Genomic DNA, 13668 nt, shown 5'->3' with positions numbered 1-13668 from the left:
GGTCTGTCAGATGTAGTAACTACACGTCAGGTTAGGATATGTGTTATTCTTCTAAGCAGAGACGTCCCTATTTAAGACTAAAAGGGTTTGTGGTGTCAAACTGAAATATTTAGCTACTATTTCTTTTGACCTATCTGAATATTGACAGAGTTTCCCACCGATGTGTAGCCGTAGGTCTGAGTCGACACTTTGGTTTTAAAGCTTTGCTTCCCCCCTTCGACTCTCTGCACCTCTGAGCAATATGAAGGCTTCACCTCCATCTTGGCGTGGCTCACCTGGATGGGGACATGCCTTTCCACCCTGGACTGGACTCCGCTGGCTTGTGGGGCTAAGTAAAAAGTAAAATACCTTAAAACTAAAAAAAAAAAAAACAATTTGAAATCTTCATGAAAACCTTTAACTACATCACAATGATATGAAACAGGAAAAACACCAACCATAGAGACATAATTGCTTCTCTTGGAGCCATTTGTTTCTGACATTTATGACACAGATGTCTCTTTTTTTTTTTACTCCTCAGACACAACAAGAAATCCTCGTCCTGGAGAAGTGAATGGCAAAGGTACAACATTCTCCTCTTTTTCAACCACTGTAACCCTTAATCAAATTATATTTGTCCGTGGCACCACAGCTTTCTTAATCCTTATGCTGATGTTTTTCAGAATATCATTTTGTCACACGAGAGGCGATGCAGACAAGGATAGAAAACGGAGACTTCATTGAGCACACAGAGTTTTCAGGGAACATGTACGGGACGAGTAAAGAGGCTTTTCAAGACGTCCAGGCCAAGAACCTCATCTGTATACTTGACATTGACATGCAGGGTGTGAGGAGCATTAAAAGGACCGACCTCAATCCCATCTACATCTCTATCCAGCCGCCATCCATGGAGGTCCTGGTAAGCACAGCCAGATATACACTGCATTACATCACCAAACCGCACTGCACTCCTGTGTCACTGCCAGAGAGGAGTTCCTGGGTGTCACCTCAACTTTTCTTTGATCCACAGGCACCTGGTAATACAGGTTTTAATTGTTGCTTTAAATATCCAAGTAGGCAGCCCAGGTTCAAGTCTTACCTGTCGCTCCTTTATCACATGTCATTCCCCACTCTATCCACTGTCCTATCAAATAAGGCAAAAATCCCCACAAATAAATCTTAAAAAATATATATGTGTATACATTTCTGAACGCCCTCTGTTAAATGAGCACTTTGTCGATTTGTGTCGTTTCAGGAACACCGTTTAAGAGACAGAAAAACAGAGTCAGAGGAGAGCCTCCAGAAGCGTTTACATGCAGCCAGAGTGGATATGGAGATTAGTAAGTATCTATTCTTTGTCTGCATAAAATGTAATAAAAACGAGCTTTTTAAAAACATAAATCTAAACATAATTCTATCTTCTCTCTCCTTCTAGGTAAAGAGCAAGGATTATTTGATACAGTAATTGTCAATGATAATTTGGAGGAAGCTCATGGGCAGTTAAAGGCAGTTCTTCTTGAGGTGAGTTACTGGTGCAGCACTCACACCTTAACTTGAAATGATCAAAACAAAACAAATGCTACGAGTTGAGCATCAACAAACAGGCTTTATAACATTTGCACAGAAGGCTTCACAGGCTTTTGATTTATGGGAAATTTAAACGAGCCAGTTTAAAGCTAAAACCAAATACTAAACTCAAAGATGAATTAAATCATTTTAAGTGTTAGCATGCCAGGCTAATCAGCTTGATAGCTATGTTAGTAACCCAGCCTTTCTTCTAAGATATTTGAAGTCAGCTTTTAGCTTGAGTATTAGGAGTTACAAGTCCAACATTAAAAAGCCATCTCGCCAAACTTGCTCTTCTTGCACGGTGGAGGCATTCAAGCCAGAGACAGTATTGAACCTGTGCACACTGCTATCTCTTCAGCAAGAGTTGCATGGTCTTGTTCCACATTTTTTTTTATAAATTGTTGTAGATTTGTCTGTTTTTCAAACATTACCTGTGTAGTCATACATTTTTTCTTCTTCTAGGAAATACAAAAGGTCAAGAAAACCAACATGTCTTCGTAGGATACCGCAGCATCCTTGCACCTTTTTAGTCCAGCCGATCCACTCCTCACAAAATCACAGACCTCCTCTCAAGTCGAGAACATTCCCTCCGCTGGTCTGTGAAGCTCAGATGTCCCTTTGACATGGTATTCAGGAAAAGTTATTACCAAATGATATGTAAAGTGGAACATTTTTTTTTTTATTATCAACAGGAAGCATTTCCATGTTTTTGTTTTTATTTGTATGACGAAAATATACTCCAACAATGCTTACTTGTAAAGTGTGGGGCTTTGTTTTCAGTGTGTTTGAGGGCAGAGTCGACCGATAAACAACACAAGCGGAGAAACAAAACTCATTCCATTATGTGGACAAACCGGTCTTATCAAGGGTGGGGCAAAGTACAATTCTGGATATCTTGATTAGAGAGAGTTAGTTATGCTACCTCTCATTTGAGGTCTTTCTTTTTCTACAACCCGTCACATCATGGTGATACAGATGTGCAGTGTGATGAATAAATCACAGACTCAGTCAGGGTTTGATCTCAGGCCCCTGCACATGATTAGTTCAGGGGGGGAAACTCCAGCTCTACAACTGATTTCTGAAAATATGGTGGCTGTTTTACTTTCATAAGGTTCATGTAGTATAACTTTACTGATTAAATCAACTATTCCAGTATATCTTCTTACAGGTTGTTGTACATTTTTAGGGTTTGTGCTTGCTAAACTCCATGTAAGTGTTTAAAGTTGTGCTTCAGTAGGATTAAATCCCAGGGTAGAGGTCGAAACAGTTGCTTCAAACAAACCAAGGACACCATATGTCATGAGGATAACCGCTCTAAAATAACAGATGAAATGTTTACTTGGAAGTTGTACATTTTTTTTTATTGTCACTCTATCATGTTGTTGCTTCACCTGTACAGTAAAATGACACTTTTTTGACTTTGAAGGAAAATTAAACACTTTTTATTCTCAGAATGAAACACACCCACGTGTCCTTTAAGATGTCTGAGTAAGTTCTCAGTCATCCAGGTCATGGTCATTTGAAAGCTTGATCCAAAGGAAACTGGACTTGTTAAAGATCTTGACCAGCCCAGTTGCCTTTGGATCAAGCTTCGAAGTCCTTTAGACTTTCTGTAATTTGTTATGTTTTGCCATTAACAACTTTCTCTCAAACACAGTGAAAGCATACTTAATTATTTTTAGACACTTTTGTAGTACCAGTCCTTTGCAGAACGGTTTCTGTTATTTAAATTGTCAACCTAAATACATTTATAATGTGTAACTGTTACATTATAGACATTTAGATGCATGAAGTCATCTGATTTGATTTGTACCATGTAACCGGCCCTTACTAGAACGTGTTTTGTGAAAAAATGTCATTGTGTATGTCTAATCCATAAAACCTCCAACAGTACCACCGTTATTTCTGTTAACATTGAAATACATTTGTCACAGTACAATAGTGGAAGAAGACTGTGCCGTATGTGTTCTATAAATAAGAAGTGGTGAAAGAAACTGGCTCCACTTATTTTTTGCAGTACATTTATTTGATTCAGATTTAACACTGAGTACTTATACACATTTCCAAAAACTACACATGTACAGTAAAAGCAGTTACAATGTGTTAGTGCTTACATGTTTCATACTTGATATGATTCTATGTAACTAACAGACTCTGTAAAACAACACAAACTCCAACAAAGGGCACTTATTCATACGCTTCTTATTCAACTGCATTGAAAAGGTAGTACGGTACATTGTGTCAGCTCGAGTACAGTCACACGCACAAATATTTATTTGCGGTTAAATACGATATAAATCTGGTTACTCTGGATAAACAAATCTGCTTTGGAGAAGCAAACACATGCAATCACTCATCTAAACATCTATCACTTACATGTAAATCTATCTGTGAGATTCTGTAAATTCACTGCATAAGCAGACAGTAACGTCAAAGACAAGCAAACATTCACTTCACAATCGATGGAGGATATTTTGCTTCACAACAATAAATCATGTTAATGCATCGCGTAGCGCTATTTGATGTGAAAATGGTTTCCATTTCTACTACTACTACTTTTTTTTCACAAGCTGCTCAAACCATCTTTCACAACAAACCAAGTGACACCAGAAGTAGAGTCTTATTTTGTGGAAGGTACTCTAATTACACCATACACCTTGAATAAACTTGTAACAGTCCAAGGACCACAGTGGTCTCCAAAGGTCTGTTGTGAATGTGACATTATCAGTGTTGCACACTTCATTTAACTCTTAACAAGTAGACATGATTTCTTTAACTGCATTGATGCTCCTGTTAACCAAGGCACTGCATCAGTGTCGTAGGCAACATTTTTTGAAAGGTATAAAAGTAAAAGCATTAAATGTATGTACCTTAATACAGTACATGACCAATGCTGAACGATTCATCACTAAATCTAACACCTGGATCAATTCATATCCTCAGATCACGGTGTATGCTTTGGTAAGAGTATGTAAAAAAAAAAAAAAAACTCTTGAAATTGAATTCAAAATCATAAGTAGAGATTGTCGATCAGTACGACAGACTGCATATGTCATAAACCTGTTACTTGTTGGGGCTTAATTTGCCTACAGTGAGAAAGTTTAAACTACATTACCTACTAGCCTTGTTTGCAAAGACCACCTGACTGATCAAGAAAAGACTCAGAGGAAGTTCTCTGATGTGCAGCTTCAAAAGGGAATGGTCTGTCAGATGTAGTAACTACACGTCAGGTTAGGATATGTGTTATTCTTCTAAGCAGAGACGTCCCTATTTAAGACTAAAAGGGTTTGTGGTGTCAAACTGAAATATTTAGCTACTATTTCTTTTGACCTATCTGAATATTGACAGAGTTTCCCACCGATGTGTAGCCGTAGGTCTGAGTCGACACTTTGGTTTTAAAGCTTTGCTTCCCCCCTTCGACTCTCTGCACCTCTGAGCAATATGAAGGCTTCACCTCCATCTTGGCGTGGCTCACCTGGATGGGGACATGCCTTTCCACCCTGGACTGGACTCCGCTGGCTTGTGGGGCTAAGTAAAAAGTAAAATACCTTAAAACTAAAAAAAAAAAAAACAATTTGAAATCTTCATGAAAACCTTTAACTACATCACAATGATATGAAACAGGAAAAACACCAACCATAGAGACATAATTGCTTCTCTTGGAGCCATTTGTTTCTGACATTTATGACACAGATGTCTCTTTTTTTTTTTACTCCTCAGACACAACAAGAAATCCTCGTCCTGGAGAAGTGAATGGCAAAGGTACAACATTCTCCTCTTTTTCAACCACTGTAACCCTTAATCAAATTATATTTGTCCGTGGCACCACAGCTTTCTTAATCCTTATGCTGATGTTTTTCAGAATATCATTTTGTCACACGAGAGGCGATGCAGACGGGGATAGAAAACGGAGACTTCATTGAGCACGCAGAGTTTTCAGGGAACATGTACGGGACGAGTAAAGCGGCTGTGCAAGACGTCCAGGCCAAGAACCTCATCTGTATACTTGACATTGACATGCAGGGTGTGAGGAGCATTAAAAGGGCCGACCTCAATCCCATCTACATCTCTATCCAGCCGCCATCCATGGAGGTCCTGGTAAGCACAGCCAGATATACACTGCATTACATCACCAAACCGCACTGCACTCCTGTGTCACTGCCAGAGAGGAGTTCCTGGGTGTCACCTCAACTTTTCTTTGATCCACAGGCACCTGGTAATACAGGTTTTAATTGTTGCTTTAAATATCCAAGTAGGCAGCCCAGGTTCAAGTCTTACCTGTCGCTCCTTTATCACATGTCATTCCCCACTCTATCCACTGTCCTATCAAATAAGGCAAAAATCCCCACAAATAAATCTTAAAAAATATATATGTGTATACATTTCTGAACGCCCTCTGTTAAATGAGCACTTTGTCGATTTGTGTCGTTTCAGGAACACCGTTTAAGAGACAGAAAAACGGAGTCAGAGGAGAGCCTCCAGAAGCGTTTACGTGCAGCCAGAGTGGATATGGAGATTAGTAAGTATCTATTCTTTGTCTGCATAAAATGTAATAAAAACGAGCTTTTTAAAAACATAAATCTAAACATAATTCTATCTTCTCTCTCCTTCTAGGTAAAGAGCAAGGATTATTTGATACAGTAATTGTCAATGATAATTTGGAGGAAGCTCATGGGCAGTTAAAGGCATTTCTTCTTGAGGTGAGTTACTGGTGCAGCACTCACACCTTAACTTGAAATGATCAAAACAAAACAAATGCTACGAGTTGAGCATCAACAAACAGGCTTTATAACATTTGCACAGAAGGCTTCACAGGCTTTTGATTTATGGGAAATTTAAACGAGCCAGTTTAAAGCTAAAACCAAATACTAAACTCAAAGATGAATTAAATCATTTTAAGTGTTAGCATGCCAGGCTAATCAGCTTGATAGCTATGTTAGTAACCCAGCCTTTCTTCTAAGATATTTGAAGTCAGCTTTTAGCTTGAGTATTAGGAGTTACAAGTCCAACATTAAAAAGCCATCTCGCCAAACTTGCTCTTCTTGCACGGTGGAGGCATTCAAGCCAGAGACAGTATTGAACCTGTGCACACTGCTATCTCTTCAGCAAGAGTTGCATGGTCTTGTTCCACATTTTTTTTTATAAATTGTTGTAGATTTGTCTGTTTTTCAAACATTACCTGTGTAGTCATACATTTTTTCTTCTTCTAGGAAATACAAAAGGTCAAGAAAACCAACATGTCTTCGTAGGATACCGCAGCATCCTTGCACCTTTTTAGTCCAGTCGATCCACTCCTCACAAAATCACAGACCTCCTCTCAAGTCGAGAACATTCCCTCCGCTGGTCTGTGAAGCTCAGATGTCCCTTTGACATGGTATTCAGGAAAAGTTATTACCAAATGATATGTAAAGTGGAACTTTTTTTTTTTTATTATCAACAGGAAGCATTTCCATGTTTTTGTTTTTATTTGTATGACGAAAATATACTCCAACAATGCTTACTTGTAAAGTGTGGGGCTTTGTTTTCAGTGTGTTTGAGGGCAGAGTCGACCGATAAACAACACAAGCGGAGAAACAAAACTCATTCCATTATGTGGACAAACCGGTCTTATCAAGGGTGGGGCAAAGTACAATTCTGGATATCTTGATTAGAGAGAGTTAGTTATGCTACCTCTCATTTGAGGTCTTTCTTTTTCTACAACCCGTCACATCATGGTGATACAGATGTGCAGTGTGATGAATAAATCACAGACTCAGTCAGGGTTTGATCTCAGGCCCCTGCACATGATTAGTTCAGGGGGGGAAACTCCAGCTCTACAACTGATTTCTGAAAATATGGTGGCTGTTTTACTTTCATAAGGTTCATGTAGTATAACTTTACTGATTAAATCAACTATTCCAGTATATCTTCTTACAGGTTGTTGTACATTTTTAGGGTTTGTGCTTGCTAAACTCCATGTAAGTGTTTAAAGTTGTGCTTCAGTAGGATTAAATCCCAGGGTAGAGGTCGAAACAGTTGCTTCAAACAAACCAAGGACACCATATGTCATGAGGATAACCGCTCTAAAATAACAGATGAAATGTTTACTTGGAAGTTGTACATTTTTTTTTATTGTCACTCTATCATGTTGTTGCTTCACCTGTACAGTAAAATGACACTTTTTTGACTTTGAAGGAAAATTAAACACTTTTTATTCTCAGAATGAAACACACCCACGTGTCCTTTAAGATGTCTGAGTAAGTTCTCAGTCATCCAGGTCATGGTCATTTGAAAGCTTGATCCAAAGGAAACTGGACTTGTTAAAGATCTTGACCAGCCCAGTTGCCTTTGGATCAAGCTTCGAAGTCCTTTAGACTTTCTGTAATTTGTTATGTTTTGCCATTAACAACTTTCTCTCAAACACAGTGAAAGCATACTTAATTATTTTTAGACACTTTTGTAGTACCAGTCCTTTGCAGAACGGTTTCTGTTATTTAAATTGTCAACCTAAATACATTTATAATGTGTAACTGTTACATTATAGACATTTAGATGCATGAAGTCATCTGATTTGATTTGTACCATGTAACCGGCCCTTACTAGAACGTGTTTTGTGAAAAAATGTCATTGTGTATGTCTAATCCATAAAACCTCCAACAGTACCACCGTTATTTCTGTTAACATTGAAATACATTTGTCACAGTACAATAGTGGAAGAAGACTGTGCCGTATGTGTTCTATAAATAAGAAGTGGTGAAAGAAACTGGCTCCACTTATTTTTTGCAGTACATTTATTTGATTCAGATTTAACACTGAGTACTTATACACATTTCCAAAAACTACACATGTACAGTAAAAGCAGTTACAATGTGTTAGTGCTTACATGTTTCATACTTGATATGATTCTTGTAACTAACAGACTCTGTAAAACAACACAAACTCCAACAAAGGGCACTTATTCATACGCTTCTTATTCAACTGCATTGAAAAGGTAGTACGGTACATTGTGTCAGCTCGAGTACAGTCACACGCACAAATATTTATTTGCGGTTAAATACGATATAAATCTGGTTACTCTGGATAAACAAATCTGCTTTGGAGAAGCAAACACATGCAATCACTCATCTAAACATCTATCACTTACATGTAAATCTATCTGTGAGATTCTGTAAATTCACTGCATAAGCAGACAGTAACGTCAAAGACAAGCAAACATTCACTTCACAATCGATGGAGGATATTTTGCTTCACAACAATAAATCATGTTAATGCATCGCGTAGCGTTATTTGATGTGAAAATGGTTTCCATTTCTACTACTACTACTTTTTTTTCACAAGCTGCTCAAACCATCTTTCACAACAAACCAAGTGACACCAGAAGTAGAGTCTGATTTTGTGGAAGGTACTCTAATTACACCATACACCTTGAATAAACTTGTAACAGTCCAAGGACCACAGTGGTCTCCAAAGGTCTGTTGTGAATGTGACATTATCAGTGTTGCACACTTCATTTAACTCTTAACAAGTAGACATGATTTCTTTAACTGCATTGATGCTCCTGTTAACCAAGGCACTGCATCAGTGTCGTAGGCAACATTTTTTGAAAGGTATAAAAGTAAAAGCATTAAATGTATGTACCTTAATACAGTACATGACCAATGCTGAACGATTCATCACTAAATCTAACACCTGGATCAATTCATATCCTCAGATCACGGTGTATGCTTTGGTAAGAGTATGTAAAAAAAAAAAAAAAACTCTTGAAATTGAATTCAAAATCATAAGTAGAGATTGTCGATCAGTACGACAGACTGCATATGTCATAAACCTGTTACTTGTTGGGGCTTAATTTGCCTACAGTGAGAAAGTTTAAACTACATTACCTACTAGCCTTGTTTGCAAAGACCACCTGACTGATCAAGAAAAGACTCAGAGGAAGTTCTCTGATGTGCAGCTTCAAAAGGGAATGGTCTGTCAGATGTAGTAACTACACGTCAGGTTAGGATATGTGTTATTCTTCTAAGCAGAGACGTCCCTATTTAAGACTAAAAGGGTTTGTGGTGTCAAACTGAAATATTTAGCTACTATTTCTTTTGACCTATCTGAATATTGACAGAGTTTCCCACCGATGTGTAGCCGTAGGTCTGAGTCGACACTTTGGTTTTAAAGCTTTGCTTCCCCCCTTCGACTCTCTGCACCTCTGAGCAATATGAAGGCTTCACCTCCATCTTGGCGTGGCTCACCTGGATGGGGACATGCCTTTCCACCCTGGACTGGACTCCGCTGGCTTGTGGGGCTAAGTAAAAAGTAAAATACCTTAAAACTAAAAAAAAAAAAAACAATTTGAAATCTTCATGAAAACCTTTAACTACATCACAATGATATGAAACAGGAAAAACACCAACCATAGAGACATAATTGCTTCTCTTGGAGCCATTTGTTTCTGACATTTATGACACAGATGTCTCTTTTTTTTTTTACTCCTCAGACACAACAAGAAATCCTCGTCCTGGAGAAGTGAATGGCAAAGGTACAACATTCTCCTCTTTTTCAACCACTGTAACCCTTAATCAAATTATATTTGTCCGTGGCACCACAGCTTTCTTAATCCTTATGCTGATGTTTTTCAGAATATCATTTTGTCACACGAGAGGCGATGCAGACAAGGATAGAAAACGGAGACTTCATTGAGCACGCAGAGTTTTCAGGGAACATGTACGGGACGAGTAAAGCGGCTGTGCAAGACGTCCAGGCCAAGAACCTCATCTGTATACTTGACATTGACATGCAGGGTGTGAGGAGCATTAAAAGGGCCGACCTCAATCCCATCTACATCTCTATCCAGCCGCCATCCATGGAGGTCCTGGTAAGCACAGCCAGATATACACTGCATTACATCACCAAACCGCACTGCACTCCTGTGTCACTGCCAGAGAGGAGTTCCTGGGTGTCACCTCAACTTTTCTTTGATCCACAGGCACCTGGTAATACAGGTTTTAATTGTTGCTTTAAATATCCAAGTAGGCAGCCCAGGTTCAAGTCTTACCTGTCGCTCCTTTATCACATGTCATTCCCCACTCTATCCACTGTCCTATCAAATAAGGCAAAAATCCCCACAAATAAATCTTAAAAAATATATATGTGTATACATTTCTGAACGCCCTCTGTTAAATGAGCACTTTGTCGATTTGTGTCGTTTCAGGAACACCGTTTAAGAGGCAGAAAAACAGAGTCAGAGGAGAGCCTCCAGAAGCGTTTACGTGCAGCCAGAGTGGATATGGAGATTAGTAAGTATCTATTCTTTGTCTGCATAAAATGTAATAAAAACGAGCTTTTTAAAAACATAAATCTAAACATAATTCTATCTTCTCTCTCCTTCTAGGTAAAGAGCAAGGATTATTTGATACAGTAATTGTCAATGATAGTTTGGAGGAAGCTCATGGGCAGTTAAAGGCAGTTCTTCTTGAGGTGAGTTACTGGTGCAGCACTCACACCTTAACTTGAAATGATCAAAACAAAACAAATGCTACGAGTTGAGCATCAACAAACAGGCTTTATAACATTTGCACAGAAGGCTTCACAGGCTTTGATTTATGGGAAATTTAAACGAGCCAGTTTAAAGCTAAAACCAAATACTAAACTCAAAGATGAATTAAATCATTTTAAGTGTTAGCATGCCAGGCTAATCAGCTTGATAGCTATGTTAGTAACCCAGCCTTTCTTCTAAGATATTTGAAGTCAGCTTTTAGCTTGAGTATTAGGAGTTACAAGTCCAACATTAAAAAGCCATCTCGCCAAACTTGCTCTTCTTGCACGGTGGAGGCATTCAAGCCAGAGACAGTATTGAACCTGTGCACACTGCTATCTCTTCAGCAAGAGTTGCATGGTCTTGTTCCACATTTTTTTTTATAAATTGTTGTAGATTTGTCTGTTTTTCAAACATTACCTGTGTAGTCATACATTTTTTCTTCTTCTAGGAAATACAAAAGGTCAAGAAAACCAACATGTCTTCGTAGGATACCGCAGCATCCTTGCACCTTTTTAGTCCAGTCGATCCACTCCTCACAAAATCACAGACCTCCTCTCAAGTCGAGAACATTCCCTCCGCTGGTCTGTGAAGCTCAGATGTCCCTTTGACATGGTATTCAGGAAAAGTTATGACCAAATGATATGTAAAGTGGAACATTTTTTTTTTTATTATCAACAGGAAGCATTTCCATGTTTTTGTTTTTATTTGTATGACGAAAATATACTCCAACAATGCTTACTTGTAAAGTGTGGGGCTTTGTTTTCAGTGTGTTTGAGGGCAGAGTCGACCGATAAACAACACAAGCGGAGAAACAAAACTCATTCCATTATGTGGACAAACCGGTCTTATCAAGGGTGGGGCAAAGTACAATTCTGGATATCTTGATTAGAGAGAGTTAGTTATGCTACCTCTCATTTGAGGTCTTTCTTTTTCTACAACCCGTCACATCATGGTGATACAGATGTGCAGTGTGATGAATAAATCACAGACTCAGTCAGGGTTTGATCTCAGGCCCCTGCACATGATTAGTTCAGGGGGGGAAACTCCAGCTCTACAACTGATTTCTGAAAATATGGTGGCTGTTTTACTTTTATAAGGTTCATGTAGTATAACTTTACTGATTAAATCAACTATTCCAGTATATCTTCTTACAGGTTGTTGTACATTTTTAGGGTTTGTGCTTGCTAAACTCCATGTAAGTGTTTAAAGTTGTGCTTCAGTAGGATTAAATCCCAGGGTAGAGGTCGAAACAGTTGCTTCAAACAAACCAAGGACACCATATGTCATGAGGATAACCGCTCTAAAATAACAGATGAAATGTTTACTTGGAAGTTGTACTTTTTTTTTTATTGTCACTCTATCATGTTGTTGCTTCACCTGTACAGTAAAATGACACTTTTTTGACTTTGAAGGAAAATTAAACACTTTTTATTCTCAGAATGAAACACACCCACGTGTCCTTTAAGATGTCTGAGTAAGTTCTCAGTCATCCAGGTCATGGTCATTTGAAAGCTTGATCCAAAGGAAACTGGACTTGTTAAAGATCTTGACCAGCCCAGTTGCCTTTGGATCAAGCTTCGAAGTCCTTTAGACTTTCTGTAATTTGTTATGTTTTGCCATTAACAACTTTCTCTCAAACACAGTGAAAGCATACTTAATTATTTTTAGACACCTTTGTAGTACCAGTCCTTTGCAGAACGGTTTCTGTTATTTAAATTGTCAACCTAAATACATTTATAATGTGTAACTGTTACATTATAGACATTTAGATGCATGAAGTCATCTGATTTGATTTGTACCATGTAACCGGCCCTTACTAGAACATGTTTTGTGAAAAAATGTCATTGTGTATGTCTAATCCATAAAACCTCCAACAGTACCACCGTTATTTCTGTTAACATTGAAATACATTTGTCACAGTACAGTAGTGGAAGAAGACTGTGCCGTATGTGTTCTATAAATGAGAAGTGGTGAAAGAAACTGGCTCCACTTTTGCAGTACATTTATTTGATTCAGATTTAACACTGAGTACTTATACACATTTCCAAAAACTACACATGTACAGTAAAAGCAGTTACAATGTGTTAGTGCTTACATGTTTCATACTTGATATGATTCTATGTAACTAACAGACTCTGTAAAACAACACAAACTCCAACAAAGGGCACTTATTCATACGCTTCTTATTCAACTGCATTGAAAAGGTAGTACGGTACATTGTGTCAGCTCGAGTACAGTCACACGCACAAATATTTATTTGCGGTTAAATACGATATAAATCTGGTTACTCTGGATAAACAAATCTGCTTTGGAGAAGCAAACACATGCAATCACTCATCTAAACATCTATCACTTACATGTAAATCTATCTGTGAGATTCTGTAAATTCACTGCATAAGCAGACAGTAACGTCAAAGACAAGCAAACATTCACTTCACAATCGATGGAGGATATTTTGCTTCACAACAATAAATCATGTTAATGCATCGCGTAGCGCTATTTGATGTGAAAATGGTTTCCATTTCTACTACTACTACTTTTTTTTCACAAGCTGCTCAAACCATCTTTCACAACAAACCAAGTGACACCAGAAGTAGAGTCTGATTTTGTGG

General features: G+C 38.2%; 3 protein-coding genes across 3 annotated transcripts; all 3 read left to right on the top strand.

Moving 5' to 3' along the window:
• Nucleotides 1-241: 241 nt before the first annotated feature.
• On the top strand, nucleotides 242-3542 carry LOC109975162 (guanylate kinase-like). Its single transcript, XM_065954434.1, has 6 exons — nucleotides 242-332; nucleotides 494-562; nucleotides 663-898; nucleotides 1235-1319; nucleotides 1415-1500; nucleotides 2011-3542. The coding sequence occupies exons 1-6, from the start codon at nucleotides 242-244 to the stop codon at nucleotides 2047-2049; spliced, it is 606 nt and encodes a 201-aa protein (XP_065810506.1). The 3' UTR covers nucleotides 2050-3542.
• Nucleotides 3543-5158: 1616 nt separating this feature from the next.
• On the top strand, nucleotides 5159-8290 carry LOC109977558 (guanylate kinase-like). Its single transcript, XM_020627299.3, has 5 exons — nucleotides 5159-5310; nucleotides 5411-5646; nucleotides 5983-6067; nucleotides 6163-6248; nucleotides 6759-8290. Exons 2-5 carry the CDS (start codon nucleotides 5437-5439, stop codon nucleotides 6795-6797), a joined length of 420 nt encoding a protein of 139 aa, XP_020482955.2. The 5' UTR covers nucleotides 5159-5310; nucleotides 5411-5436; the 3' UTR covers nucleotides 6798-8290.
• Nucleotides 8291-10042: 1752 nt separating this feature from the next.
• On the top strand, nucleotides 10043-13036 carry LOC109977559 (guanylate kinase-like). The gene is made up of 5 exons (XM_029276091.2): nucleotides 10043-10057; nucleotides 10158-10393; nucleotides 10730-10814; nucleotides 10910-10995; nucleotides 11505-13036. Exons 2-5 carry the CDS (start codon nucleotides 10184-10186, stop codon nucleotides 11541-11543), a joined length of 420 nt encoding a protein of 139 aa, XP_029131924.2. The 5' UTR covers nucleotides 10043-10057; nucleotides 10158-10183; the 3' UTR covers nucleotides 11544-13036.
• Nucleotides 13037-13668: the final 632 nt, after the last annotated feature.

This window comes from Labrus bergylta, chromosome 4 (assembly GCF_963930695.1).
Source record: "Labrus bergylta chromosome 4, fLabBer1.1, whole genome shotgun sequence".
NCBI lineage: Eukaryota > Metazoa > Chordata > Actinopteri > Labriformes > Labridae > Labrus > Labrus bergylta.
This window is presented reverse-complemented; position numbering and strand designations above follow the sequence as displayed.

Excerpts from the sequence above, each read along its gene's own strand:
- LOC109975162 (XM_065954434.1), top strand. The coding sequence starts at position 242 with ATGAAGGCTTCACCTCCATCTTGGCGTGGCTCACCTGGATGGGGACAT. Across the intron at positions 899-1,234 it reads CGCCATCCATGGAGGTCCTG|GAACACCGTTTAAGAGACAG; the intron begins GTAAGCACAGCC and ends GTGTCGTTTCAG. Across the intron at positions 1,501-2,010 it reads TAAAGGCAGTTCTTCTTGAG|GAAATACAAAAGGTCAAGAA; the intron begins GTGAGTTACTGG and ends TTCTTCTTCTAG.
- LOC109977558 (XM_020627299.3), top strand. The coding sequence starts at position 5,437 with ATGCAGACGGGGATAGAAAACGGAGACTTCATTGAGCACGCAGAGTTT. Across the intron at positions 5,647-5,982 it reads CGCCATCCATGGAGGTCCTG|GAACACCGTTTAAGAGACAG; the intron begins GTAAGCACAGCC and ends GTGTCGTTTCAG. Across the intron at positions 6,068-6,162 it reads CAGAGTGGATATGGAGATTA|GTAAAGAGCAAGGATTATTT; the intron begins GTAAGTATCTAT and ends CTCTCCTTCTAG.
- LOC109977559 (XM_029276091.2), top strand. The coding sequence starts at position 10,184 with ATGCAGACAAGGATAGAAAACGGAGACTTCATTGAGCACGCAGAGTTT. Across the intron at positions 10,394-10,729 it reads CGCCATCCATGGAGGTCCTG|GAACACCGTTTAAGAGGCAG; the intron begins GTAAGCACAGCC and ends GTGTCGTTTCAG. Across the intron at positions 10,996-11,504 it reads TAAAGGCAGTTCTTCTTGAG|GAAATACAAAAGGTCAAGAA; the intron begins GTGAGTTACTGG and ends TTCTTCTTCTAG.